The 26196-nt window shown below is 48.8% G+C and overlaps 10 protein-coding genes across 10 annotated transcripts; 4 read left to right on the forward strand and 6 right to left on the reverse strand.

Moving 5' to 3' along the window:
- Positions 1 to 96: 96 nt before the first annotated feature.
- Positions 97 to 2036, reverse strand: FSST1_011670 (phosphatidic acid phosphatase type 2/haloperoxidase; the record flags this gene model as incomplete). Its single annotated transcript, XM_083234823.1, has 4 exons — positions 97 to 179; positions 234 to 1495; positions 1617 to 1833; positions 1895 to 2036. 4 exons carry the CDS (start codon positions 2034 to 2036, stop codon positions 97 to 99), a joined length of 1704 nt encoding a protein of 567 aa, XP_083081366.1.
- Positions 2037 to 3198: 1162 nt separating this feature from the next.
- FSST1_011671 (SDR family NAD(P)-dependent oxidoreductase) lies at positions 3199 to 4209 on the forward strand (the record flags this gene model as incomplete). Its single annotated transcript, XM_083234824.1, has 4 exons — positions 3199 to 3625; positions 3682 to 3768; positions 3861 to 3945; positions 3996 to 4209. 4 exons carry the CDS (start codon positions 3199 to 3201, stop codon positions 4207 to 4209), a joined length of 813 nt encoding a protein of 270 aa, XP_083081367.1.
- Positions 4210 to 4258: 49 nt separating this feature from the next.
- Positions 4259 to 6715, reverse strand: FSST1_011672 (E1 ubiquitin-activating protein UBA2; the record flags this gene model as incomplete). Its single annotated transcript, XM_083234825.1, has 7 exons — positions 4259 to 4538; positions 4589 to 4673; positions 4728 to 5582; positions 5628 to 5689; positions 5738 to 6099; positions 6155 to 6325; positions 6494 to 6715. The coding sequence occupies 7 exons, from the start codon at positions 6713 to 6715 to the stop codon at positions 4259 to 4261; spliced, it is 2037 nt and encodes a 678-aa protein (XP_083081368.1).
- An 815-nt stretch (positions 6716 to 7530) lies between these two features.
- FSST1_011673 (queuosine 5'-phosphate N-glycosylase/hydrolase) lies at positions 7531 to 8795 on the forward strand (the record flags this gene model as incomplete). Its single annotated transcript, XM_083234826.1, has 4 exons — positions 7531 to 7942; positions 8003 to 8157; positions 8217 to 8574; positions 8623 to 8795. 4 exons carry the CDS (start codon positions 7531 to 7533, stop codon positions 8793 to 8795), a joined length of 1098 nt encoding a protein of 365 aa, XP_083081369.1.
- A 204-nt stretch (positions 8796 to 8999) lies between these two features.
- On the reverse strand, positions 9000 to 9661 carry FSST1_011674 (DNA polymerase delta, subunit 4-domain-containing protein; the record flags this gene model as incomplete). The annotated part of the gene is made up of 2 exons (XM_083234827.1): positions 9000 to 9170; positions 9218 to 9661. 2 exons carry the CDS (start codon positions 9659 to 9661, stop codon positions 9000 to 9002), a joined length of 615 nt encoding a protein of 204 aa, XP_083081370.1.
- A 651-nt stretch (positions 9662 to 10312) lies between these two features.
- On the reverse strand, positions 10313 to 12330 carry FSST1_011675 (WD40-repeat-containing domain protein; the record flags this gene model as incomplete). The annotated part of the gene is made up of 3 exons (XM_083234829.1): positions 10313 to 10683; positions 10736 to 11281; positions 12021 to 12330. 3 exons carry the CDS (start codon positions 12328 to 12330, stop codon positions 10313 to 10315), a joined length of 1227 nt encoding a protein of 408 aa, XP_083081371.1.
- A 674-nt stretch (positions 12331 to 13004) lies between these two features.
- On the forward strand, positions 13005 to 14193 carry FSST1_011676 (septin CDC10; the record flags this gene model as incomplete). The annotated part of the gene is made up of 3 exons (XM_083234830.1): positions 13005 to 13125; positions 13243 to 13805; positions 13861 to 14193. 3 exons carry the CDS (start codon positions 13005 to 13007, stop codon positions 14191 to 14193), a joined length of 1017 nt encoding a protein of 338 aa, XP_083081372.1.
- Positions 14194 to 17502: 3309 nt separating this feature from the next.
- FSST1_011677 (Glucanosyltransferase-domain-containing protein) lies at positions 17503 to 19012 on the forward strand (the record flags this gene model as incomplete). The annotated part of the gene is made up of 2 exons (XM_083234831.1): positions 17503 to 17787; positions 17840 to 19012. The coding sequence occupies 2 exons, from the start codon at positions 17503 to 17505 to the stop codon at positions 19010 to 19012; spliced, it is 1458 nt and encodes a 485-aa protein (XP_083081373.1).
- Positions 19013 to 19384: 372 nt separating this feature from the next.
- FSST1_011678 (uncharacterized protein) lies at positions 19385 to 19777 on the reverse strand (the record flags this gene model as incomplete). Its single annotated transcript, XM_083234832.1, has 1 exon — positions 19385 to 19777. The coding sequence occupies one exon, from the start codon at positions 19775 to 19777 to the stop codon at positions 19385 to 19387; it is 393 nt and encodes a 130-aa protein (XP_083081374.1).
- A 1402-nt stretch (positions 19778 to 21179) lies between these two features.
- FSST1_011679 (uncharacterized protein) lies at positions 21180 to 23000 on the reverse strand (the record flags this gene model as incomplete). The annotated part of the gene is made up of 2 exons (XM_083234833.1): positions 21180 to 22208; positions 22560 to 23000. 2 exons carry the CDS (start codon positions 22998 to 23000, stop codon positions 21180 to 21182), a joined length of 1470 nt encoding a protein of 489 aa, XP_083081375.1.
- Positions 23001 to 26196: the final 3196 nt, after the last annotated feature.

Here is a 26196-nt window from a genome sequence, read left to right on the forward strand (position 1 = left end):
ATCATAGCTCAATATGTTCATTAAGAGAAAAGAATATCTAAATTATGTTCCAGAGGCCATCCATAATACCGGCCTCATCTCGCGTTGGCTCGTCACTCATTGCTCGCGTAGTTGATTCGTCCCTAAACCAACTAGCTCAAACATTATAGGGATAATAGCCACTGCAAACCAAGCAATACCTAATACGAAGTTAATATTTGTCACTTTACACAGAGAAAACAACAAAAACTTACCAGTGTACACGACAAGCTTGGTTACAACCTCGACGTCATAACGTACACGGGGCTTGATCAACTGCGAGAACATCTCTTTTTCGCCCAACCTGTCTTCTGGGCTCGTAACAAATATACCAACCCGATCGTCCTCGGCAGAGGGTGTCATAACGACCTCGCCGGTTCCCATCATTTGCTCATACTCGACAATACGTTGAGGCTGCGAGCCAGAAGTCTGAGCACCCTTTCCTGAATGGTCCTCGTGTGTGTTCTGGAGCTCGACGTTGCTCGACTTGCTGTTCAAACTATGGTTGCTGCTGACGCTTTCACGTCGCTTGCGCTCCCTATAAGCCAAGGTCTCGTAAGCATCCGCGGCACTCTGGGGTCCAATTGACACAGAGCGACCTCGGGTTGTAGGGTTTCGGATACTCTCAACCATGCGCGGGAAGTCGGACGGCGACGGGAAAAGAGTATCGATACGAGAGCCTGCCGGGACCGTCTTGTATTTACTGGCAGGAGTGAAGAATCGCCGGGGCATATTCATGCCAACCTGCTCAATGATTCGGAATAAATGAGGCAGAAGCTTAAGCAGCAAGGGCTTCATGGTTTCGCGCCAAAGAAACACCACCAAAACGCCAAATACAATTCTAGCCACATTGGTAATCAAGCTCAAGTGTGTAATATCCACAGCTCCTCCACCATGCGCATGAGTCTCCCAAGGGTCGATTGCAATCTTGCCGTATGTCCAAGTACCAAACTCGAGGCCAATGAGGACACCGGCGAAAGCAACACTATCGTCGTAGCATGGACAATCGTCTGCCGGTTCTGGATGAATCCGCACAAGTACTAAGATAATTAAAGCGGCCACGAAAGGCGCAATCCAGGAACTCGAGTGCATATATTCGTCGAGAGGAGGTCCATAGTAGAATTCGAGGAGAGAAATGGCAGCACCCATGATTGATCCAATAATGACATCCAAAAAGCCGTGCATGCCACAATAGAGACGTCCAAATATAATCGAGGCAGCGTAAAAGTATGAGAGACATTCCAATGCAAATTTTGTGGTTGAGGGAAGCGTGTTCTCGGGACTGCGCAATATCAGGAGCGCATAGACAGCGACAGAGACGGCATTGGCGCTATGGGTCGAAGGGAAACCATACTCGAGGGCTGCGGAACCGGACATGGTAATTCGGTGTAGAGGAGGCGACAGCGGGCGTGGAAGCGAGTAAAAGTCCTTGATGAAGCCAGTCCAAAAGACTCCAAGAGCAAGAATGTGAACGAGCCTGTGTGGAAGCATGTCAGCGGTGTTATCGCCGTATAGTTCAATGTCAGAACTGAGCCTGCACTGCAACTGCAACTGCAACGAATCATCATGCGGCGCAGCTCAATGAGTATCTGGCTTACCCTTTTCCAAAGGCGGCATATCCGCACCAGAAGCAAATGGGCAACCCGATCATGAAAAAGGTATGGGTTCCAAGGTTGGCAGTAATAGCAAAATAACTATCGAGAGCTGGAGTTCGCATCTTCTCCTGCATCCAGGCAAGGTAGGGCGTCTCCCATCGGATCAGGGGCAGCAACTGCTGGCGCAGGTCGTATCGCCATTTCGGCAGAGCGCGCTTGTCTGTAAGACGAGGGGAATCAGCAGGGCTCGGGGCGGAAGAGAGGCCGCGGTGAGTATGTACAGTGATCGAGACTCCTCAGACCAGCATCGGGAACATCGTCGCCTTTAGCATATCCGTTTGGCGTAGGCAGGACCGTTGTAGTTGTGGTTGTGGCTGCGGTTGAAGTAAGCGATGGCGGGGCATCGCGTCTAGGGTCGTTCATGATTCTGCGGCGGCGGAAGAAGATGAAGAGGAGGGGAGGGGTCAATTGCGACTAGGACGAGATCGAAGACGACGACGAAACATTGAAGACAAGAAGGGATGTAGCTAAAGATAAAAGAGTTGGAAGAAGAGCACGAGGGAAGTCTGGAGTTTGAATGGACAGGCAAGCACCCTGGCTGAGGAGGGAGTTGTAGCAGGTTAGGTTAATTGATGTAAGGTACTCTGTAGGAGTAGTGAAAGTTCGAAGTGGAGATTGCTCTAACGATGTGCCGATGTAGGTAGTTTGATATTAGTTTAATACCTAGAGACCTATGGATGCAACATAATTAAACTTGCAAAGGATCAAGGATCGAGTAAAGAGCACTAGGGCAAGCATTTAGATTATGTGTCAGCATCAATATGTACTGTATCCAATAACGGCCAATCCATAAGTGACGAGATTACATGGTTCTACTACCTATACACTGTGCCTCTGAATATCCCGGGATAAACCAGCTTCATCCATTTGGGTACTTTTACTTTTGCTTCAATGCTGGCGCACACAAATTACAGAGACACCAGTAAAATACAAAGAACCGCACGAAATCGAGATTTCAACCACAGATCGTTTCCCTTGTTCAACTCTCACGGTTCTCCTCATCGAACCCCTGCTGGTCCTTCGAAGCGAAGCCAGTCATGAAAGCTGGAGTGGTCGGCTACCAAGAAAGGTCAACGGCTTGCACAGGGGGGGTTTACGTATTACTTGAGTCCTCCCTCGGAATATTGTGATAACATGATAGTAACCGAGTGAGTATATGGTAGGATGTCCTCTTACAGTTACGATGCAATTCAAGTGGAGAGACTTCGTCGTCGATTAAGTTACCCAAGGTAGCAACTATGACATGTGTCCAGCCAGGAACCGATCGTTTCCCTTGGCGTGATGTCGGTCTACTTAGTAGTGATTTGAATACATATCTACATAATTGAACAACCTCAAATACAAAAATAATGGCAAATCTATTAATTCAATATAATCAGGTATAAAGTAAACTTTAGAATGATGGTATCAGTTGACAGCTCATGTCAGGCAGGGGCCAATCCTCAATGGTTTAGTAGGCGTATCCTCGTCTAACAAACTCAACCTCGAAATTTCACCACAACATCACCAACTCACTCCTTCAGCAATGTCATTCTCCCTCCGCGGTAAACACTGCGTCGTGACCGGAGCCACCGGCGCAATCGGCTTTCGTATAGCGGCCGCTTTTGCCCAGCGTGGCTCCGCTGTCACCCTCCTCAGCCGATCTGCACCAGATGCCCGGCTCAGCCTCGAACACCAGCTCGTTCCGTATGAGCCGGAGCAGGACCGCAAAGACATGGGCGATGAGTTCCCAGAGAAGCACCGTTTTATGCGCCTAGACGCTACCAAGTCTTCCACGTTCAAGGGCTTCTTTGGTTCCTCTGTCGGTCCTGTTGATGTCCTCGTTAACTGTGCTGGCGTTAGTCAAACTTCGTTCATCAAGAGGACTTCTGATGAGGATATTCAAAATATCCTCAACACAAACCTTCAGTCAGCAATTCTTGCCTCCAAATACGCCAAGATGAATCCTCACGGTGTGTCATATAGATTCTACATTTCCAATTCCATAATCTTACTCTAGGCTTCACAGGATGCATCATCAATGTCTCGAGTCTCATGGCTAATAAGAATGGAGCTGGTGCTTCAGTATACGCCGCATCAAAAGCTGGCCTTGTCGGTACGCTTATCATGTCCCTATTTTTATGCTACATGAGAGCCCATACTATTATACATACCAAAAAACAATCCGCTCACTTCATATTCTCGCAGCTTTCACCCGTGCCCTAGCTACCGAGTATAGTCCTCGCTCCATTCGCGTCAACGCCTTGCTACCTGGTTGGATAGCTAGTCCAATGTGGGATCGTGAGTTAATCCTTCCTTTCGCCCCATTAAAGCATGTCCTAGGCGTCCGTCGCCCATGCGAGAAGAGGGCAATGTTAATGCATTACCCTCTGTTCTAGATCTAAAGCCAGATATTCAGCAGCAATACCTCAAAGACTGCCCCCTGCGCCGTGTAGGACAGCCCGATGAAGTGGCGGACGCTGCTATCTTCCTGGCGACGAATCGTTTCGCAAACAACTGCGTTCTAAACCTCGATGGTGGTTTAAGCGCCGTGTAAAAACCTCGAGCCCGCTCATACGAGTACAGTCCTTCTCGGCCATAGTTTATCAGTCATCAATAACGATCGCACCCCCACTGACGTGGCCTTCGTTCTGGTCCACGTCCACGATCTCGGCCCCTGAAGGCGTAATCTTGACCTTTTTAAGAGGCTGGCCACCATCCTCGGTGTGCGGTCTCTTGACCCCCTTGTGCTCAGTATCGATGGCTTCTCCGTTTGTCTCGCCGTTAGAATTCAGTTCGGCAGGCTGAGATTTCTTTGGCCGGCGTGGGATTTCGGGCTTGTCTGAGAACTTGGCCTCGACTGGCTTCCTGTCTTCTTCCAATGTACTATGATATGTAAGCTTAGTCTGTAAGAGAGAAGACAATAAACGACGAACCCTTCTTGAATGTTGATAACAACATTCACAAAAGTATCATCGTCATCTTGGTCGATGACAGTCAGGAACGAGTCTTTCTTAATGCCTAACATTCTGGTCAGCTTTATGCGTAGTGCCATGCTCATTTTCAAAGTCTTACCAAGGTCGCTCAGTTTCTTTGGTAGGTTCTCATCATCTCCATCCTCAAAGCATTCGAAAAGTGTACCAACGTCGTTGTTCACGACAAATTCTTTACCCTCGTATCCCAGCTTTGATTTGACAATTTCGTCGACAAAGTCTTGGAGAGTAACACGAGATAAATCTGCAACTACGCTAGTGAAATAAACACTGCATACTGGGCAGTCGGGATTTGGCTCCCGAGACCTGTCCGGAGCCAAGAGCCGAGCGGGCGCGAATGGTGTCAAAAAGACCTCCTTGGACTGTGCGTATTCGCCCTTCAGAACTTTGTAGGACTGAAGAACGCAGAGTCCAGCGACAATCGCATTTGTCGTGGCAATGGCTGGAATGATGTTACCGGCCATCTGCTTTGTATCGAATCGGGACTTTTTGTCGATGCCGAAGATATGTGAGCGAATGTTTGCACTCGCCGTCACAAAATCAAGTGTATCGATATCATCCTTGTCAAAGCTGAGTGTAGGCTCAGGGGCTTCAGGTGCCTTGTTCTTCTTGAGCTCAAGGATCTTCTTACTCAATCGGTCAAGACTGTCGTTAAAGACCACGAGACTCTCCTCTAGTGACCACACTCGTTGGTCGTCTTCAAGAAGCATCTTTTTGTTGGCCATGGCATCACTAGCTTGTGCGAGAACGGTCTCGTACTTGAGAGGCTCGGGGGCACGTCGCGATGTCCACATATCTTCAACGGAACGTAGCCGTTCGATGTCAGCATTAAAAACCTTGTCGAAGAGCATCGGAGGAAATTCGGATGTTCCAGTAGCATCCCTGATTTGCTTGAGAGCTTCTGATTCCTTCTTTAATTCCTCAATCTCCTTGGCTACTATCTGTCAGCAAGTGTTTGTCCTCGGCGCTGCAGGTAACTTACCATTGTCAGAGTCAGTCGAGTGATCAAAGGCCGCCTGATCTTCGCTGGTGCCAAACATTTCACTAGAAGCTTATTAGCAACAGTTTATGCGACGCAGTCCAAGTACATACTTGAGCAGGTAGCTTTTACCCCAGACAATGCAGTGGATAGGTTGGCTAGGTGTGCTACGGATTGTGCACACGGGGAAAGATTTGGGTGTTTCCTTAGGGGTACAGTCGTAGCATGCGGTCACACCCTTCTTGATGACCTGCACCTGGCCGTTGAATCCCGTGGTGCCACTTTCGATCAGTGGTACATCGGCTGCTAAACACATCTTGTTCACGTGTCTGCGAGCTTCGAGATTGTCAAGGGCATTAAAGGCAATGCGGAACTGCTGAAACCAGGCCACGGTGAATTCGTCATCCTTGATGTTAGCGTGGTGCGCGACAATTTTTACATTCGGGTTGAATCGTTGTGCCGCCTCCTTGGCTACCTGTGCATTTGTGAGTATTCTACCAGCCCCAAGTATCGCGAGAAGTATAACGCACTAGTGCCTTGGACTTCTTTATATGTTCGTGTCGGAAGAGAAATTGTCGGTTCAAGTTGGAAAGATCGATGGTATCGAGATCGACAATGTGGATTTCGCCAAAGCCAGTGAGAACAAGATTCTTGAGCAACTCGCAACCAATTCCACCGGCACCGACCATGAGCACACGAGCCTGCGCATTCCTGATCAGCTCTGACGACAAATAAATACGAAATCACACGGTCGTATATTATGTACCCTATTCTCTCATGCGCCGCTTCCGAGCATCGTATCGCGTAGGAATCCGATCTGGAATCAGGGCGCAGCGGTAGAAAGTTGGGTTCGTGAATGGCAAACATACCTGTTTGATTGAGGTGTTGAGTGATGCGCCGAGGGACTGTTGATTGTGTCTATCGCGCGTAGCTGTTGGTAAACGTCTCTGGGGCGCGTTCTCGGAGGAAACAGGCTGTTTCTGCGCTTGTTGTTGTGTTTGCGGTTGCTGCGCAGTTGCTGAAGGTGCAGCTGGTGGTGCCGTCGCAGGTTGTGTCTGTGCCGGAGCCTGGTCGGCGTTCGTCGCATCCATCGTTATCGCTGTAGCTTAATGAAGGCGGGAATACAAATACAAAGAAAGAAGAAGAAGCTCTTTATGAGAGCTGCGCATGCGCTTGGGGCTGGTGCGCTCTATTAGGGTTCGTGGAGTCGTGAAGGATCGCGGGTAGTTGAAGGTAAGAAGTTGGATTAGATGTTGGATGTTAGTGGTGAGAGAGCTAGATAGAGCACCTGGCAGCAGTGCAAGGTTCCGGGGCGACCAATCAAACACACTCATCGTGGTGAATCGAGCTTCTAAAGCAGGGAATCTCTAGCGAATTCCAGGTTTCTGATTGGCTTGAATGAAAGGTGGGTACCTTTGTGAAAGTTGTACCTACCTACCTAGGCTTCATGACTGCCACCCATGGATGGACGGTGGTAGGACAATCTACCAGTTGCACCGGAATAGGTCGTTGGAAGCGTGATGGTGGCATTTGACTGCAGACAAACAGACAAAGTGATGGACATATCAGCAAAAGAAAGGTCACTCTTCTTATTTATTTAGTTACTGACAAGCCAATTGGTTACCCCCAGAAATATCCGTATACAAGCTATCATCCAATCGACTTGTTTTCTGTTTCAGCCATGGCAATGGGACAATAAGAGCTGGGCGCTGTGGCCGCGGGGACCCTTCGGGTAGGAAAAAAAATTAAAGGGATCTGATACTCAAAGTCTAGACCGAATGATTCAGACAAAGAAGCCTTCAGCCATACTCACTCTTCAACGTTAATTTTCCCACGCTTTCCTCTTCCATTTGACTTTTTTTTACTTTTCTCGCTCCTTCGCACCTCCCATCAAATTTTTGTAACCATGTCTGACGACGAAGTTGACACTGAGCTTCTTGAACTCCTACGCCAGCACCTTCAGGGGAAGGTTGAAATACAAAAGGAGCCCGAAACCGGCGTTCTCGAAAGCGCTGAATATGTCTACGACAGTTGTATCGATGTAGCCGTTGATATGCGTGCCTCAAAAAAGGCTGCTGAGAGCATATACAAGCAAATGCAACAAAAAAGTTATTCAACTGCCACCTGGTCAGAGCACGAGCTTCACCCCAAGGCAAAGGACGAAAGCACGGTCAGCTTCATTTTCACTATGGACTTGCTAAACTTTTCTTTCTGGTCTGAATTACCTGATGATGAGAGATTTGCCATTGAGTACCGCGGAAAGAAGTGGACTGGTTATTGGAGTTTGGTAGCGGCTCTTCAAAGGGCTCTTGATGAAGGTGAGTAGACTTTGGTCATGGTGACTACTAGTAAGACTAACATTACTCTCTTAACTAAAGACATTCCCATCACGGACCCGTTCTATTGGCAAAACGAACAGGAGTGCACCCTTGAGTCCCTTAGACATGTCTTTAGATCATGCACTGAAGAGGAAATCCCACTGCTTGAGGAACGCCTAGACTGCCTTCGAGAAGCAGGACAAGTTCTTTGTAAAGTAGGTTAATCTTGAAAACTAAACTGGCGGTTCTCTAAGAAATGACTGACGTTTTCTAGTACTATGACGGCGCTGTTACAGAGCTGGTTTACGCAGCTGATGGGTCTGCGGCTCGCTTGGTAAACTTACTGGCACAAGACTTTGACTGCTTTCGCGATGAGCATCGCTACGAGGACGGCAAGATGATTCGCTTAATGAAACGAGCTCAGATCCTCGTTGCTGATCTATGGGCATGCTTCAACGGAGAATCCTATGGCGAATTTCGTGACATCGACAAGATCACCATGTTTGCCGATTACCGTATCCCCCAGATCCTCATGACCATGGGAGCCTTGTACTGCTCTCCGAGTATTGCAGCGGCTATCAATGATAAAAAGATGATAGATAGCGGGTGCGCATGGGAATTGCAAATACGAGGTAAGTTGTCCTATCTGTCTTTTGAGACTATCCGCTGAACCAAAACAGCATGCAGTATCTGGTGTGTCGAGCTGATCCGGCGCGAAATTCTGCGTCAACACCCTGACGCTCATGTCAACGCCATCCTTATAGACTTTTTTCTCTATGACAGCATGAAGGAACTAGAAGCAGCTGGGAAAGAGCCTATTCCACACCATCGAACAAGGAGTATTTGGTATTAGACAAAGGCCGCAAGGTCTGTTATCTAGATTTCTGGTGTGTTTACAAAGCTTGTTGGAGTTTGGGTCATAGATATCTCTTTTAACAAGCTTTTGTTGGGCTTATAGAACAGAAAAGACAATAGACAAAGCCGCTTCGGTACGAAAACATTCTCCCAAACGCCTTGCTCATTATAACGCATTTCAGTGACAATATGGCAAGACCGATCAGGTGTCCACGGCGATGGAGTTGAGAATCTCGTCCATATGTGCCGTTTCAATTTGGTCATTCCCTTTGGTCTCCTCTTTCATGAGAACAGCAAGAACCTGAATGGGAGGGTTAAGACCTAGACGGTCCGCCCGCTTCCAGCGCTGCATGCGACGCATGCCAATACAGGGCTATGTGTATTAGTTTGGGAGTAACGGCGAGGGTCGAGACGACTTACACCGTATTGCGAGCTGACGTCGAAATATCGAAGAATCCTCTCATTTTGGGATACGCCTTGCTGATGTAGGCGATGAGTAGACCATTGGTTCTCAATACACTTCCAGTACTTCTTAATTTGCGCATCTGTGACCTTCTCTGCTTGCAGCTCTGACTCAGTCTTCACAGGCCCCGGCGCTACCTCAGGCGTGTTAGTCTTCTCCTCATCAGCTTTGATTGGCTCAATCTCTGCAACTGCGGGTTCATCGTCGACGACGTCCCCTGCCTCTTGCTTCTTTGCAAGCTGGCTGCGGTCGATCTTGGTAACAGAAGGTGAAATGATGGACTTCTTGGCGTTTTTCGGCACAGGCTTTGTTACTTTGTTCGAAAAACTGAGTGTTGACTGTCCTTTGGCAGGCAAGCCCCTGCTACGAGCATTGGCAGAGGATCGTCGAGTGGTGGGCATGGTGGGTTTAGTTTCCGAAGCGAGATGATAACTGTTAAGGCAGGTGGATGACGCTGGATGATGTGTAAGTAAAGAAGAAATGAAGGCATTAACTGGGTAACAGTTAACTAGGCAGGCAGAAGCAGCAGAAACAATAGGTTGTGAATAAGAAAATAGATGTTTAATGCACCTGATGATGTTTGATTCAGATTGTATGTACTTGACGGTTAATTAACAGCCATATTACAAGGTCAACGGCGGGGTGGGTTCTAGTCAACGTTGAATGGGAAAGTATGACGGAGTGCAAGCCTTAAGATTGGCGGGGCAACGCGATACGCAGCGCGAGATCACGTGCGTTGCATCATTTGACAGCCAACCTACCTCTACGGTACGACACTTGGTGTCTATTCTAGAAACAGTAATTCAGTTGTGAGCTAGACAAGTGGTTGGCATTAGTTACCAGGCACTGTAGCTTAGTACCTATAGTTCTTGTTTGCTTCCCAGTCCTTAGATTAGTAGGTACCTTAGTAGTTATGTTACCTGATGAATCGCAACGTAGACAATTGTTCACAGGCCTGCTTGAATGCCTTGCTGTCACAGTCAATTCGAGTTCCATCTATTGGTTTTATATTTAAGCTCGTCGCTCATGAAACGCATGATTATATGACATCATCAGCCGCCAGTGGCCTCCCGGTAAAATGAGAGGCTTCTGTTTGCACCGGCCGTGCAAAACATTTCACTTCTGACAGTCTTTGGCAGCCATTTCACAGACCAGAGGGCCTTGTCCGTCTCGCTGTGTGTCGCAACGCAGGTGGTGCGTTCAATTGACCAGACTTTGACCTTTCCATCCATGGATCCACTCAAAAGATATTCTCCAGTGTCGCTCCAGTCAAGAGACGTGATCCATGAAGAGTGGCCAGTCATGTTCCCGATATGCTCTCCGTGCTTCATGTCGTAAATTGCGATGATGCCAGCATCTCCTGCTGCAGCAAGTCGGGTATTGCCTGGAGAAAAGGCAACTGATCGCACAGGCTTCGCAAGACCTTGAGGGTTGTGTCAGCAAAGAAATGATATAGATCAGTCGAAGTCACTTACCAGAGAGCGAGTACAAGACTCGTCCTGTGTCGTTGTTGAAGATGTAGACAGATCCGTTCTGATGCCCACTAGCGGTAAATTTGCCATCCCGGCTCAAGTCCACAGACATGCCAAAGCTGCCTGATCCAGCACTTCCGGTCTCGTACTCTCGAATCTTGGATTTCTTTTCGTCAACAATATCCCACACGTTGATTCGTCCGTCATTTGTTGTGGTAGCAAGGTAGGAGCCGTCTTCACTCAGTGCCAACGCCCAAGCCTCGCCAGGCTTTGATGAAGCCCCTGCAATCTCACCACTAAGACTCCATTCACCAGTGTCATTGTTGACCTTCCAAGTCTTCACTTCGCCTCCAAAACCGGCACTAGCTGCAACGTTGCCGTTCCGTGAAGCGCACACATGGTGGCATCCGAGCTTGTGCGCATCTGAAATGGACTGCTTAAGCGGGAATGAAGGATCAGTGGTGTCGTGAATGTGCAGTGTGGAAGAGCCACTGCCTGATATCACAGCTTTGGGTGTGGTAGCAATAGAGAAGATGTCGGTGATGTGGGCTATGCGCTCTCAGTAAGTTGGTGCTTCAAGGCAAGGGCTGCGTCTCATCACCCCGCGGCGGGGAGGTAATGCTCACCATTATCCACGGTATGCGTGGTCAAGTATTGTTTCGACTGTTGAAATTAGTTACTGTTTCTGATATTGTGAATCGTCTCTATAGTTTCTTACCATAACTCCCTCCTCAATTCAAAGAGTGTGTTTTCCTCACTTTTACTATGACGTTGTGTATGAATGAAAGTACTTGACGGGGGTGAGTTGCGAATTCAAAAGCTTGGTGGGGCATCAAAGGGTCATCTAGGCAGAGGTCCAAAACCGTGGGAGAGAAGCACACCCATGACATTTTGCTCAATGCTAAGAATAAATAGAACGAGTGTTAGATGGAGGACACATTACAGGCAGCATTGCATTTAAAGAAAATCCGAGGCACGGCATTCTACCGTATCACAATGTCCTTCGAGACGTACACCTTGAAACATTCAACGACAATCAGAGAGGAATGTCTGGTATAAACTTTTTTTTTATTGTTCATAATCCTACAAGGCTCAAACGAGCCAAAACGCCCGTGGTATGCATGATCCCATGGTGACTATACACTCTTGTTACAGTAAATCATCAATTCCATTGCCTCTTTTATTCTGGCCTGTTATTGGGGTAATCCTGTCGCCACATTTGCTTCATTTCTATACTCTGTTAGGTCTTATTGTCCATGATAATGGTAGAGACAACCCAACAACATACCTTCAAGACAATGTTGGCATAACCGATGTGTACGCTTGGGCTGACCACATCCAGGACACTTACACAGGCCGTTTTGATCCTTGAGCGCCTTGCCTGCCATTTGCCTGTGTCGCTTCCTTGAGTGAGAGACTTTGTTCTTGGGTACAGCTCGTAGCACAGATTCCCAGATATCGTCAATGGTGGGGAGGTTTAAAGAGACACCGGGGATCGCAATCGACAATGTCGGAAAGAGCTTCTGGGTGAACTGTCGGAAAGAGACCGCTGAGAGTAGGGGCGCAGAAGAGAGTCGGGGGAGGAGAGCGGCAGCCATCTTGAGGAAGAGGTGCAGGTTGTATTGGGATGGCGATATATTAAATATGGCGGTGCAGGCGAAGTCAAATTGAAAGACAATCGCAGGCCGAGAAATTGAATCGAGTCAAAGCGAATTGATCGATCCCGGGCTTTAGGTTCGCAAGCGGCCTTTGTCTGACAAAGACAAATTGATCGGTCGGTCGGATGTTGAACTCGAATTAGAGTCGCGATGATCAAAATGCGCAAGGCTTCAATCGACCGTCAAAAGTCTGATGGCCTGGTCCTTTCCCCAAAGTACCGGCGGGCCAATCATCAGCTATCCTACGCACTGACCCGTTTCAACCAATGAAGAGCTCCAAACGCGCTTTCCCCCTTTCTTTCGGACCCTGGACTACTCCCTGCTCCCTGACACCTCCCTTCCAGTACGGAAATTGTTTGCTAAGGTGGCAGGAGTAGCAGCCCAGTGCCCGAAAAGTTCCCCCTAGCATCTCGTCGTGTTCAAGCCTCTCCTAAACCTCCAACTTCTCAGCTTCGCTACATCTTCAGGCGTCACTTTGACTTTGTGTGTGCTCGACTTGTCCTTTGTTGCTTCGAGTTCAGTCCTTCTTTCTTTCTTGGAATATCTTTTGACGTTCCCAAGCTTCAACTCTTATCTACCTGCTTAATTTAACAAGTGTCGCCGAATTATTCAAGATGGCCGCCGCTCCTCCCAACACTATTTACCCCGAGAGCCATGTCGGTTTCGACAGCATCACTTCTCAGATTGAGAAGAAGCTCTTGAAGCGTGGTTTCCAATTCAACGTTATCTGCGTTGGTAAGTACCGAACCTGCACAACTCCTACATCAATTTAGCCTCACCGTGGTGTGATAATGATCCGGCTGTCTGTGTCTACAATTACGTTTATGTGCTGATTTGTTTTGCGCATTGTAGGCCAGACTGGTATGGGCAAGTCGACGCTCATCAACACCATCTTCGCTTCTCACCTGATCGACTCCAAGGGTCGCTTCCAACCCGACGAGCCCATCCGCCAGACCACAGAGATCCAGGCCGTTTCTCACAACATTGAGGAGAACGGTGTCCGACTTCGACTCAACATTGTTGATACCCCCGGCTACGGTGACCTTGTCAACAACGACCGCTGTTGGGACCCCATCGTCAAGTACATCAAGGATCAGCACTCCGCGTACTTGCGCAAGGAGCTCACTGCACAGCGAGAGCGCTACATCCAGGATACACGTATCCACTGCTGTCTCTTCTTCATTCAGCCATCAGGCCACTCTCTCAAGCCCATCGATATTGTTGTCCTGAAGAAGCTTTCCGACGTCGTCAACGTGGTGCCTGTCATTGCCAAGGCCGACACCCTGACTGTTGAGGAGCGCCAGGAGTTCAAGGAGCGCATCAAGGAGGAGTTTGCCTTCCACAACCTCAAGATGTACCCCTACGACAACGACGAGTTTGACGATGAGGAGCGTGCTTTGAACGGCCAGATCAAGGTAGGCTTGTAATATCTGACTTGAAACCGATGGCACGAATGCTAATGTATAGTAGAACCTTGTTCCCTTCGCCGTTGTTGGATCCGAGAAGTCGATCATCGTCAACGGTAAGCAGGTCCGCGGTCGTCAGAATAGATGGGGTGTCATCAACGTCGAGGACGAGACTCACTGTGAATTCGTCTACCTACGAGACTTCCTCCTCCGAACCCACCTCCAAGATCTTATCGAGACCACCTCTCAGATCCACTACGAGACCTTCCGTGCCAAGCAACTTCTTGCCCTCAAGGAAAGCAGTGCTCACGGTGGTGCTAGCAGCCGACCCATCAGCCCTGCCGCCGACCGCGAGCTCAGCCGAAACTCGCAACGAATGACGATGAACGGCTACTAAGCTGAATTTGTGTTTGAAGTTGTGCTGGCAATGGAGCGACGGCGTCTCGGGGCAGCTCGATAGCCCGCATTTGTTATGACACTCCACATATTTCACGGTCTGATGTAGAGCAACCCAAAAGTAATTGCTTTCTTCGGAGGTTCCTTGGTAGGCTTGACCACAGTGAACCCCTGAAGGCCTTACATCGCTTCGATGACATCGGCATGCGAGCAAGGACGAGAGTAGCATTCTTGGGGTATGAACCAGATGAGAGATGGGGACTGGTCCGTTGAGATCCAGATACCCGTTTCCTGGTTACGTACCTCGGGGACTGTCTGCTAGTCAGTCCGTATCGAAGCTGTACACGACTTTCTTCTTTTTCTTTCAGTGTTACCCCCGGAGAACTATCTGGCCTTTTTTTATGCTTTAATAAGACCGATTACCCCATACTCTAATCTGGAGTTAGTTTCGTTGCCTACATAGTGTATCAATTCGATTGGAGTTTCTGACGTACTTGATGGGTTGCACATGCGGTTGGGGGAATTCTTCCTCGTATCGTAATCGCCGTGATGTTGATTTCAGAATGCGTGTTGAGTTGTAGTAACAGACGTTCCAAGTATGCCTCTAGTTGCGTATGAGTGTCCCCAATATCCCATGGCTGATGTAAACAAAACGATGGAGGCACATCTTGAAGTATGAACGCCAGGTGGTATAGGGTAGTTTAAGAACAACATTTACTTGGCCGGCACACGAGCTTCCAACATGTGATGTATCATTTAATATGAAATATGACTGCGTTCCAGTGATCATTTCGTTTTGTTGGGATGAGCTGCTTTTGGAGATGGTGGAAGATTGACCGTTTGTTAGATTCAGTCGTGGCCTTTCAAATGAAAGCATCAATACTTCTTATCCTATATGAGACCCATACCCAGGCTCGGCCATGAATCATTTGATAGGAACACGGCACCAAGGGGTATGCTTTGTATGGTTTTATCGATCGCTGACAGTCGGATTTAGTTGCTTGATTACGGCAACACCTTATGCAATAAGACACAGTGACGTAGCCAATTTTGAATTTATCGTTGACCTAGAACCGTGGAGTAGCGACGTTCAACACCGAAGTATACCACAAAAATAAAAACTTGTGAGTTGTAACCCCTGTCAACATATCCCGACTTCCAAGTTTCAGAGCACTACACTATAAAGCACTCATTAGAGGTATGGGGCAGTTCCCGCATCGTGGGGAACGATAGCCCATGCTCATTTAAGAGAGCGTAAAGTACCCAGTATCGAAAACAATCATGTAGAGAAGAGAAGGGATTCAAAGGGAGCACGCTAGAGCCGGGGGAACAGACCACTAGTAGGCTGAGCGCGGTGCCCAACTAACTACTTTGATACCAAAGCGTGGCATGAGATGTCAAGGTAATTTGGTTCATAGCACGGGGATATTCTGAATCGTTGGGCTTGGCCAGGTGCTGCCAGGCTAGTCTTTTGATACAAGACATCCTTTCGCGAAAATGGTCGCATTTGCTGCACATGTTAAGCCTCAAGAGACGATGTTACACTATTGGCTGTTGGAGTACATGGCAGCGGGTAACGATTGTAATAGTAAGTCTTTGATTCGATTGTCTCAGCTGCAAACAACGAGATCTATTTGAACTAAGTCCCGGTACATGATGGCTTTAGGAACAAGTCATGCACAGAGTAAAGATCGCTTGCCCTTCACCGATGCTTGGTACGATGGCATTCTGGTGTTGATGCCAAGAAATGCGTGCTTTGCAGAAACTGTCTGTAATTTCAAACTTTGGAAACTCGAGATTGCGGTGGATGGGAGTTGCAAGGATCTCTCTGTACGAAACGTGGTGGGACCTTGTAATGGACTCTTTAACCGGGCAGTCATTTTGTCATTCGTCAACAGTGAATGGCCAACAGAGCCAAGATCTGAACATGGCGTTTAAGTGGCTTGGGCGAATAAAGATTCGCCAATTGAGTTTCTTTCTTTTTGCAGAATATCCAAGTTTGGGTTTCTGATACAGCAAGCGTCAAACGTTTTCTGTCTACTCATTCCCGTAGATCCGTTTTGGAGACCCCGTTCTCATCGTCTAGACCTAAATGACCGATTTTAAGCTGCAAACGGTAAAGCGAATTTCTTACTGCCAAGTACCTTCTCCTCAAAAGCGTCGCTAATATCTGACCCTGGCAACCGACTCTCAAAGACCCATGACAACCAGGGTACTGTAATAAGCGTAATTCTGTACATTTTGCCAGTTTGGGCAAGAGCAACGACTGAAGAGAGAGGTAGATAGAGAGAGAGAGAGAGAGAGAGAGAAACAGAAATTGCAGTCAATACTATGTCTACTCATCTATCATTTGGTATAGACTATTTGTTTACATCTATCAGATAAATACAAGCCTCGTATAACACATGCTCCCACACCTCTTGGCTCAAAGCTTGGCTTCTGCCGGAACTTGATTTATATATGCTAAAACCGAAATGCCATGGCCGGATGTCCGATAGTGGTGTAATAGATTGAAAGCGGTCCAGAGCCGGGCCTGGGTCTAGGCTCACCTCATCTATCGTCCCTATCTCATAGATGGTTGTCTTGTGTTGATGAAGTCCCCCTTCTATCCTGGCTTGGCCTCTCGGTACTCTTTCTTAATTGAGCTGCCCTGCTATTACTGCCTGCCATTGCACCTGCCCATATCTGTTTGGTTTGCTATTTGCTGTCCGCTGGTGGCACTCGACGGACCTTCCTTCACTTCCTCCACTGAGTGGGCGGCGCAATTCGATCGATCCATCACTGCACAGGCGCTGCTAGACAGTTGTTCATTCACCTTCCCGCTTCTATTTCCACTTTCACTTCCACTCCTACTCCTACTCTTCTTCCTCCACCTTTGCTCCTTCTTCCAACTCCATTCTTTCTTTCTTTCTTTCTTCGTCAATTCATTCGTCATTGACCAAACTGTGGTCCCCTCGCTTGTTATCGCTCTTTCCAAGTGTATCTGGGCTCACTCGGCGCAAATACTACACCTTGCTCACCTTTGGCCTTTGCTCTCTTCTTCCCAACAACATCGTCAACAACAGGAGCAAAACGCACTCTCTGTTGTAAACCGACTCGATCTTGTCTGGCCTTCTGAAACGTCAAGCAACCGCACAACATACATTGTCTCGATTTTTTGGGAGAAAGTATCACATTGAAAGATTTAGTATCACATTATCGCCATGCTTGTATGTACTCCCTGCCCGCGTCACAAGTACATGTGCATGGCGCATTACTTCTTGTTACACCACAGACTCATTGACATGCGCTTTAGATCAACGCCGCTCTCATGGCCCTTGGGGCTGCGGTTGTGGGCGCCGTTCCTCCTCTGGAGATCCAGGGAACTGACTTCGTCAACCCCGAAACTGGCAACAAGTTCCAGATTGTTGGTATGGCCTACCAACCTGGAGGCAGTGCCGGCTACGACCCTGCCACGGGGAAGGACCCTTTGAGCAACAAGGATAAGTGCATGCGAGATGCTGCTCTCATGCAGATTCTTGGTATCAACGCCATCCGCGTCTACAACCTTGACCCCAATGTCAACCACGATGAGTGCGCCAGTATCTTTAACGCTGTAGGTAATTCCCTTGGTGTACTGCAATACTCTGCTAACTCGTCACTTTCAGGCTGGCATGTATATGATGATTGACGTCAACTCTCCTTTGCCTCATGAGTCCCTGCACTCTTTGGCACCCTGGGAGAGCTATCACGCTGACTACCTCAACCGTACTTTTGCCATTGTTGAAGCTTTCGGAAGCTACCCCAACACTCTGCTTTTCTTCGCGGCAAACGAGGTCATCAACGACGAGAAGACAGCTGAAGATGCTCCTCAGTATATCCGTGCTCTGACCCGCGACCTCAAGAACTACGTCAAGAACAACTTGAAGCGGAAGATTCCTATTGGTTATTCTGCCGCCGATGTCCGTGAGGTTCTGTGGGACACCTGGAACTATCTGCAGTGCTCCGATCCCGATGATGAAGATGACATGAGCCGAGCTGATCTTTTCGCCCTCAACTCGTACTCATGGTGTGGTCCTGAAGCCACTTATGAAACTTCCTCATACGACGACCTCGTCGCCGGTTTTGAATCATCGGCTGTCCCCATCTTTTTCAGTGAATATGGTTGCATCGAGCCCTCACCCCGCTACTGGAACGAAACCCAAGCCATCTATGGCAAGCAGATGAGCTCGGTCTTTTCTGGTGGCGTCGTATACGAATATACTGAGGAGGAAAACAACTATGGCCTTGTCAAGATTGACGATGACAAGGTTCGCATCCTGGGCGACTTCAACCGCCTCAAGAACCAGTTTGCTAGAATCAAATGGGAGTCGGTACAGTCAACCCCCGTAGGCAAAAACTCATCTACCAAGGCTCCAGAATGCAAGTCCAGCCTCATCAAGGACAGCAATTTCGACAGCAACTTCACCATTCCTGACGTTCCTCCCAAGGCACAGGACCTGATTGATAATGGTATTAAGAATAAGCCTAGCGGAAAGATTGTCGACATCTCAGACTGGGATGTCAAGCTTGATGTTATGAACGCCGATGGCAGTGCTATGAAGAACCTCAAGGTGGTCCCGCTCAAGGACGACGAGTCTAATGCGTCTGGTAACAACGATGCGGACACTGGTAGCGAGACTACAGATGATAAGAACAGTACCGATTCCGACAACAAGACTTCTTCAGGTAGCAGTGGAGGCGCCCAGGACAGTGATGATGATGAGGACGCTGCTGGCCTAACTCGACCTCTGGCTTGGGCAATGGCCTTTCCTCTGGCTGTCATGATGTTTGCACTATGAGCAACCTGTCTGGAACAGGTGGACGCATATCAGAAATGGACGACGTGCAGGATTAATGCTTGACAGGTAACGTTACGATAGGTTTTGATTTCTTAAAGATGCAAAGAGTACACGATACCACACACCCGCATCATTTGGTGTTTTGGCAACTACTTCTAAGGCTCGTGTTTTTTGAGCCGGCTCATTGGGAAATCCTTTAGACTTCTCAGAGATATGAGCTTTATTCTACGAATACACTGTTTATTATTGGCCAATGGAATTTCAAATGATAACTCAATGGAGATTACTACCATTGCAAGTGAAACGATGTTTAATTTTTATGACGAGACTGCGATCGGTATTGATCCCGAGCCGACCAAAGGCATAGACCACTCAATATTGCTTATTTGTCGATTTCCTGAGGCAAGTCTTTGATGTCTTGATAGACTTGTCAGTTTTAATTCTGACAGCCTCCTTGTTTTCACCTGACTCCTGAGCTTGCTGTTCAGATACTTGCTTCAGTCCTCCCAACCCGTTCTCGGACGATGTAGGTTTGCCTTCACCAGTAGTAGATGACGGCTCTCCATACCTGTCTTTTCCGGGGTAGTATTGGCCTAAACTCCAGCCAATGTAGATCGTACGGTCGTGATCCTGTTTGAAAGAGCGCCGGCAGTAGCAGGGGCCACATCCATCATGGGTGCCAAAGTCGCCAGCACGACAACATTCGATACAGCAACCGGAATTGTAGTTGTCACCATCGTCACCGTAGTGTGTATCTGGTGGCATCTTGTGATATTCAATGCGAAACTTCGGATTCGAGAGTTGTACGCGGTGTAAGATACCCACACCGAAAGATTTGATATGGGTCTACGGGACAAAGTTGCGAGTGTCAAGAGCTTTGAACAGAGCCAGATAATCTTGTGTTGAAGGAAGGATCCGGGAGGCTTCTCAGATGGATGTGATAATCAAGGTGATTCGGTTTTCAGACGATGATGTGCGAAGAGCAGGTCAAAGACCGTACTGATGCAAGCCCAAGGGTAGTGTGTACGTTCCATAGACGCAACGAACACCCGAAGAGATATGCAAGAGGGGGTTTCTACTTGAGAAAAAGGAAGTGATTGCGAGTGTGATTCAACACAGGGTCAGGCTCGTATTATGAGCTCGAGGTACAGCCGTGTTTGTTTGAAGGTTGATGGAGAGAATAGTCCCGCGTTTGCAAGCCTCATGCTTACTCGTGCTTACGGACTAATGTGTTTGACGAGGAATGAATCACTTGGCCAAGGTACCACGTCATGTCCTTGCATTGTTGTGCATCCCCTAGACCCTATGGTATCTGATTTGCGTCAATGACAATACGTCGGCAGTTTCTTCGCATGGAGTTTGACACGCCATCAGCCTCCGTTTGCTGTCTCCGGATTTCGGGCCTATTGGATGGCGAAAGCAGAGTCATCTGAGACGGGTTCTTGCTGCGTTTGCTCGGACGATTTGTTTGTGCATATCGAACAAGATATGCATGGTCGAAGATCGCAAGAAGGCCTGAGCGCTCGACAACTCCCTATGGACAAGGTAACACGAAGCAAGCAGGTTTAGTTCAAACAGGAAGGAGAGTGTTAAAAGCAGAGTGGAATTGCTGTCATTGGTGTTGAATGCCCGAGACTGACGCTACAGAGGGTATATTTCCAAAAAGGAATCGGATTGCAGGGTTGTGTAATCCAAGATTCGACAGATCCGTCGTCCTGAACGGCTATGGTTACTCTGGCGTCGACTATACAGACGATATTGTATGCTGTGAACCATGATGCCTCGGCTTGGATACAGCGTTGGGGGGTGTATATCGTGAGGAAAAACAAACTTGGGATACGTTCATAGGCAGCATTGATATCGGCTACAGTAACAACGTTGACATCACACAAGACTTCCTGTTTAGAACAACCACCGAAACAACTCATCAAATCCATAAGTGTCATCAGATCTATTAGCTTTCTTTCCGTCATAGCTCAAATACTGCCATACACGGCTTGTTCGACCATCATTAGTCCCAAGCCTTAGAAATTGCAACGCACCACATGGTACCCGTTTGTCTATCTTGCAGTACAAAATTTCGTTCAGTACAGGTATCTCATTTTATACCTGCGTCGTCTCTTTATACTATACCATCTCCGTGGTAAAGTTTTTTATCTTAACCCCTTTAACCCTGGAACTCCTGCGCCTTGCTCTCCTCCCACTTACCTGGAACGAGAGCCAAGGGCACAATACCAGAGACGTGCATCTCAGGGCCAAAGATCTTGGCATCGAGGCCGAGCTCCTGGGTAGCGGCCTTCATGTTCTTGAGACCCTCCTGGTAGTTGGGACCGGCACGTCGCACCCAGATGGCGGTCTTGTGCTCGACCAGCTTGGGAGCGAAGTCGCGCAGCGCTCGGATGACACCCTTGAAAGTACTGGCGACGTTGGTGAAGTTGGCGATACCACCACCAATGAAGAGAACCTTACCCTCATCGGTCTTAGGAGCGCGGAGGAGAAGGTCGAGCACGGTTCGGGCGTAGTGGTAAGTTTGAGACTCAGTGGGAGCACCGGAGTACTCGCCGTAGTTGGCAAGCTCGTCGGCGAAACCAGCAGAGGCAATGGCATCGGCGTAGACAACGGAAGCACCACCACCGGCAACCAGTGTCCAGATGCGGCCCTTAGCGTTCAGTACGGTAAGCTTCAGGGAAGCACCGGTCTTAGCATCAAGGTCAGCGATGTAAGCCTCCTCCTTGGTCAGTTCACGACCGAAGGGAGCAGGGAACTCCATAGGGGGACCAGCATCGATGCTGATCTTGCCATCAGCAGAAGGAGCAATGTTGGTGAGGCCAAGAGCAGCGGGGGATCGAGCAATAGCCCACTTGACACCGCACTCGAAATCGGCAGTCTGGTCGAGCTTGGCAGCAAGATCAAGGAAGTGGACTTCGGCAGAGGTCTTGTCCTCGTTGGGGATGACAACGAGAGGGTTGATCTCGAGGTAAGTGAACTGGCAGTCGACGTAGACGGCGTATAGGCGGGTGATGAAGTCAACGAGGACGTTGTGGACACCCTGAGGAACCTTCTTGAGGAGAGTGGCAGCAATCTCCTCGTTGGAAGGGTACTCAGCAAGATCGACGGGGATCAAGAGCTTCTCAGCCTTGGCGTCGACATCACCGACATCAACACCACCCTCGTGAGTGAAGAGGATCCAGTCGCCCTAGATAGAAGCGTTAGTAAGTCGATCTTATCGTTTCGGTAGTTGGGATGGTGTATGTAGATTGGCGTCGGAAGGGACCGAGAAGACAAGGGGCTGATTCCGAGGAGTCCTTTTATCGTGGCATCCGTTCGCCCGTTTCGGTACAATGAACGATTGCCGACGTAGGTGCGAACGAGCCCACAATTCAACTCTTGTAGCCGACCAAGAAGTACAAGTTGCTACAAGCCCCTTCGTTCTCAGAAGGATCTCATAGCTGGCTTGTTCTTCTCGGGGGACTTTACCTCGAGAGCCTCTGGAAGCTGCCGGTCCATGGCAATCCACATACACGAGGGAAACATGTCTGCAACTTACATCACGGACTGAGTTGATGTTGATATAGTACTCAGTGTCTTGGGGATGGGGCACGAAAGGCTCGACGAGGAATTGCCTCAAAACACCAGTGGTATGCTCAACCTGCTGCTCCTTACCGGCTCGCTCAGCAACCCAAGCCTTAGCCTCAGGCCAGGACTTGTTCAGGGCCAGAAGACCGCTCTTTCCTCGTCGCTTGATGAGCTGATCGGGCTTGGCGACGAACTTGGCGTCAGGCTGGAGAAGCCAAGGGTAGGTGACCTCAGCCTGGTTCAGGATATCGGCAACGTTGGCATCTTCAGGGAAGTGCAGCGAGGCGAGTCTGCTGGGAGGGTTGTGAGTGGTAGGCGCAGGAAGAGGGCTGGCCTTGATAACGGGGGCGCGGGTGAGATGGTAGTTGAGGATGGCCTTGCCGTCGGCCTCGAGAATCGACTTGGCGGACATTTTGAATTATGAAGATTTGATGAGGAACGGAGAAAGGGTAAGATGGAATGAGCTGGCGAGTGTCGGCTTATTCCTTTTTGAATCAATTCTGATCGAAGAGAGCTGGTTAGCGGCTGGTTGGAGGTGTTTATTCAAAGATGACCAGTGTCGTCTCCCAAGCGTGCAACTGAGTTGCGAGTCGAAACCGCAATTGGATTTAGCTGAACAAAGTTGTGGCTTATATGAGCACAAATCCCCAGGCTCAAGTGAAGCAATTGCGATTTGCGACTGATTGCGGCTCGAAGTCGAGAGTTGACGAATGGTCGGGGAAAAGGAAGACTCACCACTGCACACAAGTTCAAGTGGGCTGCGACAATGAAGTTGGAATTGAGGATCGGGAGGGAGAGGAAGAGATTATGACAGAGATGGGGCAAAAGGGAAGAGGAAGAGAAAGGTGATGATTGCTCAAGACTATGAGAGAGGTGAGAATGGAGGAGCAAAAAGAAGCGGGAGTTGGAACCAGACAGGAGTGAATAGCTCTTGCTGGCCGAAAAAACCACTGGAACTGAAGGAAGCTCAAGGGGAAGGAAGACAGGCGGGTGGGGTCTCAATGGATGGAGGGGTCGGAATGGAAGGAGGGGAGGGGTGACCTGGCGTGGTCTGTCCTGGAGTCCCCTAGCCTGGGGCGAGCGGCGGGCGGGCGGTCAGGGTGCGGTACCTGGAGCGACAGGGCCGATCAGCGCGTGGCTGAGGTACCTGGGCCCTGAAAACAAAATTCATTGGGGACGGGAGGAAGGGTTCATCCAAAAAAAGCGATGAGAGATGGTCATGTACCAGTACATGCTCCATGTCACTCCAAGCTGTTGAGGACCTGAGTGGACCAGGGGGAGGCGAGTCGACGACACGACAACTAACCTTGCCTTGTATCCATTGAGTTACGTACGACAGGCCAATTCAACAGACGTCAATCGAAACAATCACCGCCGAAAACCGCAGACAACGATTTATACGCTACCACTCCAAACGCAACCCAAACCCAATTCTATTCAATCTCCCGAGATTCGATAGCTTCTATCAGTTTCTCGGCCAATTTCGTTTCTGAGTTGTTATTGTGTGCTTGCTTCCTTTTTTGGGGTAACGATATCAACATGATCCCTGGTTCAGGTTGGGGACTTACATCCAATCCATCTGATGAGGTTGGCAATGATTGACTCGGGTTCCGGGGAAGAGCGAAGGGTTGACCTTGCGGTGAGTCCCCATGAGGTAGGTCGGGCGCCTCAATATACTCACTCGGACAGGCCAAGGTGAAGTGCGTGCAGAACACTTCAATTGACATTGACATTGAAGACGCCACCCCCGACTTGGCTTGGGCTTGGTCTGCCCCTCCATCCCCCTCCAACCAGGCAGCCAGGCTGGATGGACTCCACTTACCTCACCTCACCTCATCTCATCTCACTGGAGCTTTCTTATCCCAATCCATTCCACGCTGTTCACTTCGAACCAGCCCACAACTCCCCGGTTGGCTACGGGATCAAGTGTCCATGTTGCTGCGTCTGTGTCCGATTTTCGGTGGAGAAAGTTTTAATTTTCAAAAAGGCTACAGTACAGCAGTACTCTAGTCAAGGCCTGCCCAGTTCAGGCCTACCAGGCGGTCCAAGCTATCAAGTCGTGTGCTCAGGCCTGTCTGTACATGGCAATAAGCTACCCGTTGGAAATGCAGAACACCGGTGGAACATCAACCGGAAGACCAGGAAGAAAGTGGCCTCATTTACAGAATGTCCCAATGCAGATGTATCAAGGTGTAGAGAGCATAGTTCCATTTCTTTTGCACAGCTTGTACAGTATTCAAAGTGGTAGGGCTAGCTCTAAGCCAGTTACACTGCTCAATGTGAAAGGGTGTCCACTCGACAACGATCAATGCCGCCTTTTCATTCTCTACTGTCCCTGGAAAGAGGTCAGATCTCAACACGATATACACCTCTACCAACCAACAAGCGTTCGTTTGGTCAGCCCGTACAAAAGCTGACTGGTTGTATGCTTATCTTCCTTTTTTCTGTAGGCTTACGAGATTTTGGGTATCACTATATTGTTGTACAGTACTGAGAAGTGTGTGTGTGCAAATTTAGACCAGAGACTACTCAATCTTGGAATATCTTCTACGGTAATGCACACTATGCGTTGGGCTGGATACACACTGCGAGACCCCGTTGTTTCAGACAAAAAGAAACCAAGAATGAGCCTTTCTATGTCTCTTTTACCCGAAACAAGATGCGCTGGCCTTTGCGTCCCTGTGACCACCGATATTCTCTGAATTCACTGGTAACTGGGTTTTTGAACTGAACTGAGCCGCTAATAGACAGACTTCTTGGGGCCATGGTGGGGGAACAACACCATCAACGCCTCTTATTACAAGTGATACATAGATTGGCACCAACTTTCAATGTGTCCCATTGGATGTACCAGTACTTTGGTGTGGAAGCTCCAGTCTACAAGCTCAATTGCCAGCACAAGAAAAAAGTCCATGGATTCAACAGATCAACAGAAGGAAAAAAAAGAGGACCCTGGAACAAGCGACATCCCCAAAGAAAGCACAGGCTTCTTCCCCAACTGGCTGGTAGATCAATGTTAGGTTCTATCCCACCCCTTGTGGTGCCGAAATATTGACGAGGAATTGCCCTTTGGCAATTTGACTTTTTGTGAGACTAGTATTGCCGTAAAGATACCTGAAAATTGTTGATTCGGTGAGTAAGGCCGTTTCACTCCAAAAAAAGAAAAATACCTCCTTGATGAGGTGCGGGTTGTGTAGGTGAGAAAACTGGTGCAAGACTGCAAGGCGGTGGCTAGTGCGATGTACCGGGAGGTGGGCCCCATCTTACAGGGGCAGTGTAGTGTAGATACACGACCCCCTGCCCCGCCATGTACTGTACCTGGAGTACAACCCCACTAAGTTTTTCTGCCCGGTGTCGGGTGGGCTTGAAGGATGGCTGGATGTGGATGGGGAAGACGACATGGATGGCCTTTTGCTACAGCTTGCTCACAACATAGCAGCCATTGACCCTTGAAAGTCAACCAAAATCAAGCCTAGCTTTTACACACCCACCAGACAGCAGTACCTTAGTACCTAGAAGTAAACATTCCTCCTGAATTCTCCTGTCCCTCCCCCTCCCCCTCGTCTCCCGTCTTTCCATTTGTCTCAACTGACGGATCACCTCGACCG

This window comes from Fusarium sambucinum, chromosome III, assembly GCF_050947815.1.
Source record: "Fusarium sambucinum isolate potato_lamoka chromosome III, whole genome shotgun sequence".
Taxonomy (NCBI): Eukaryota; Fungi; Ascomycota; class Sordariomycetes; order Hypocreales; family Nectriaceae; genus Fusarium; species Fusarium sambucinum.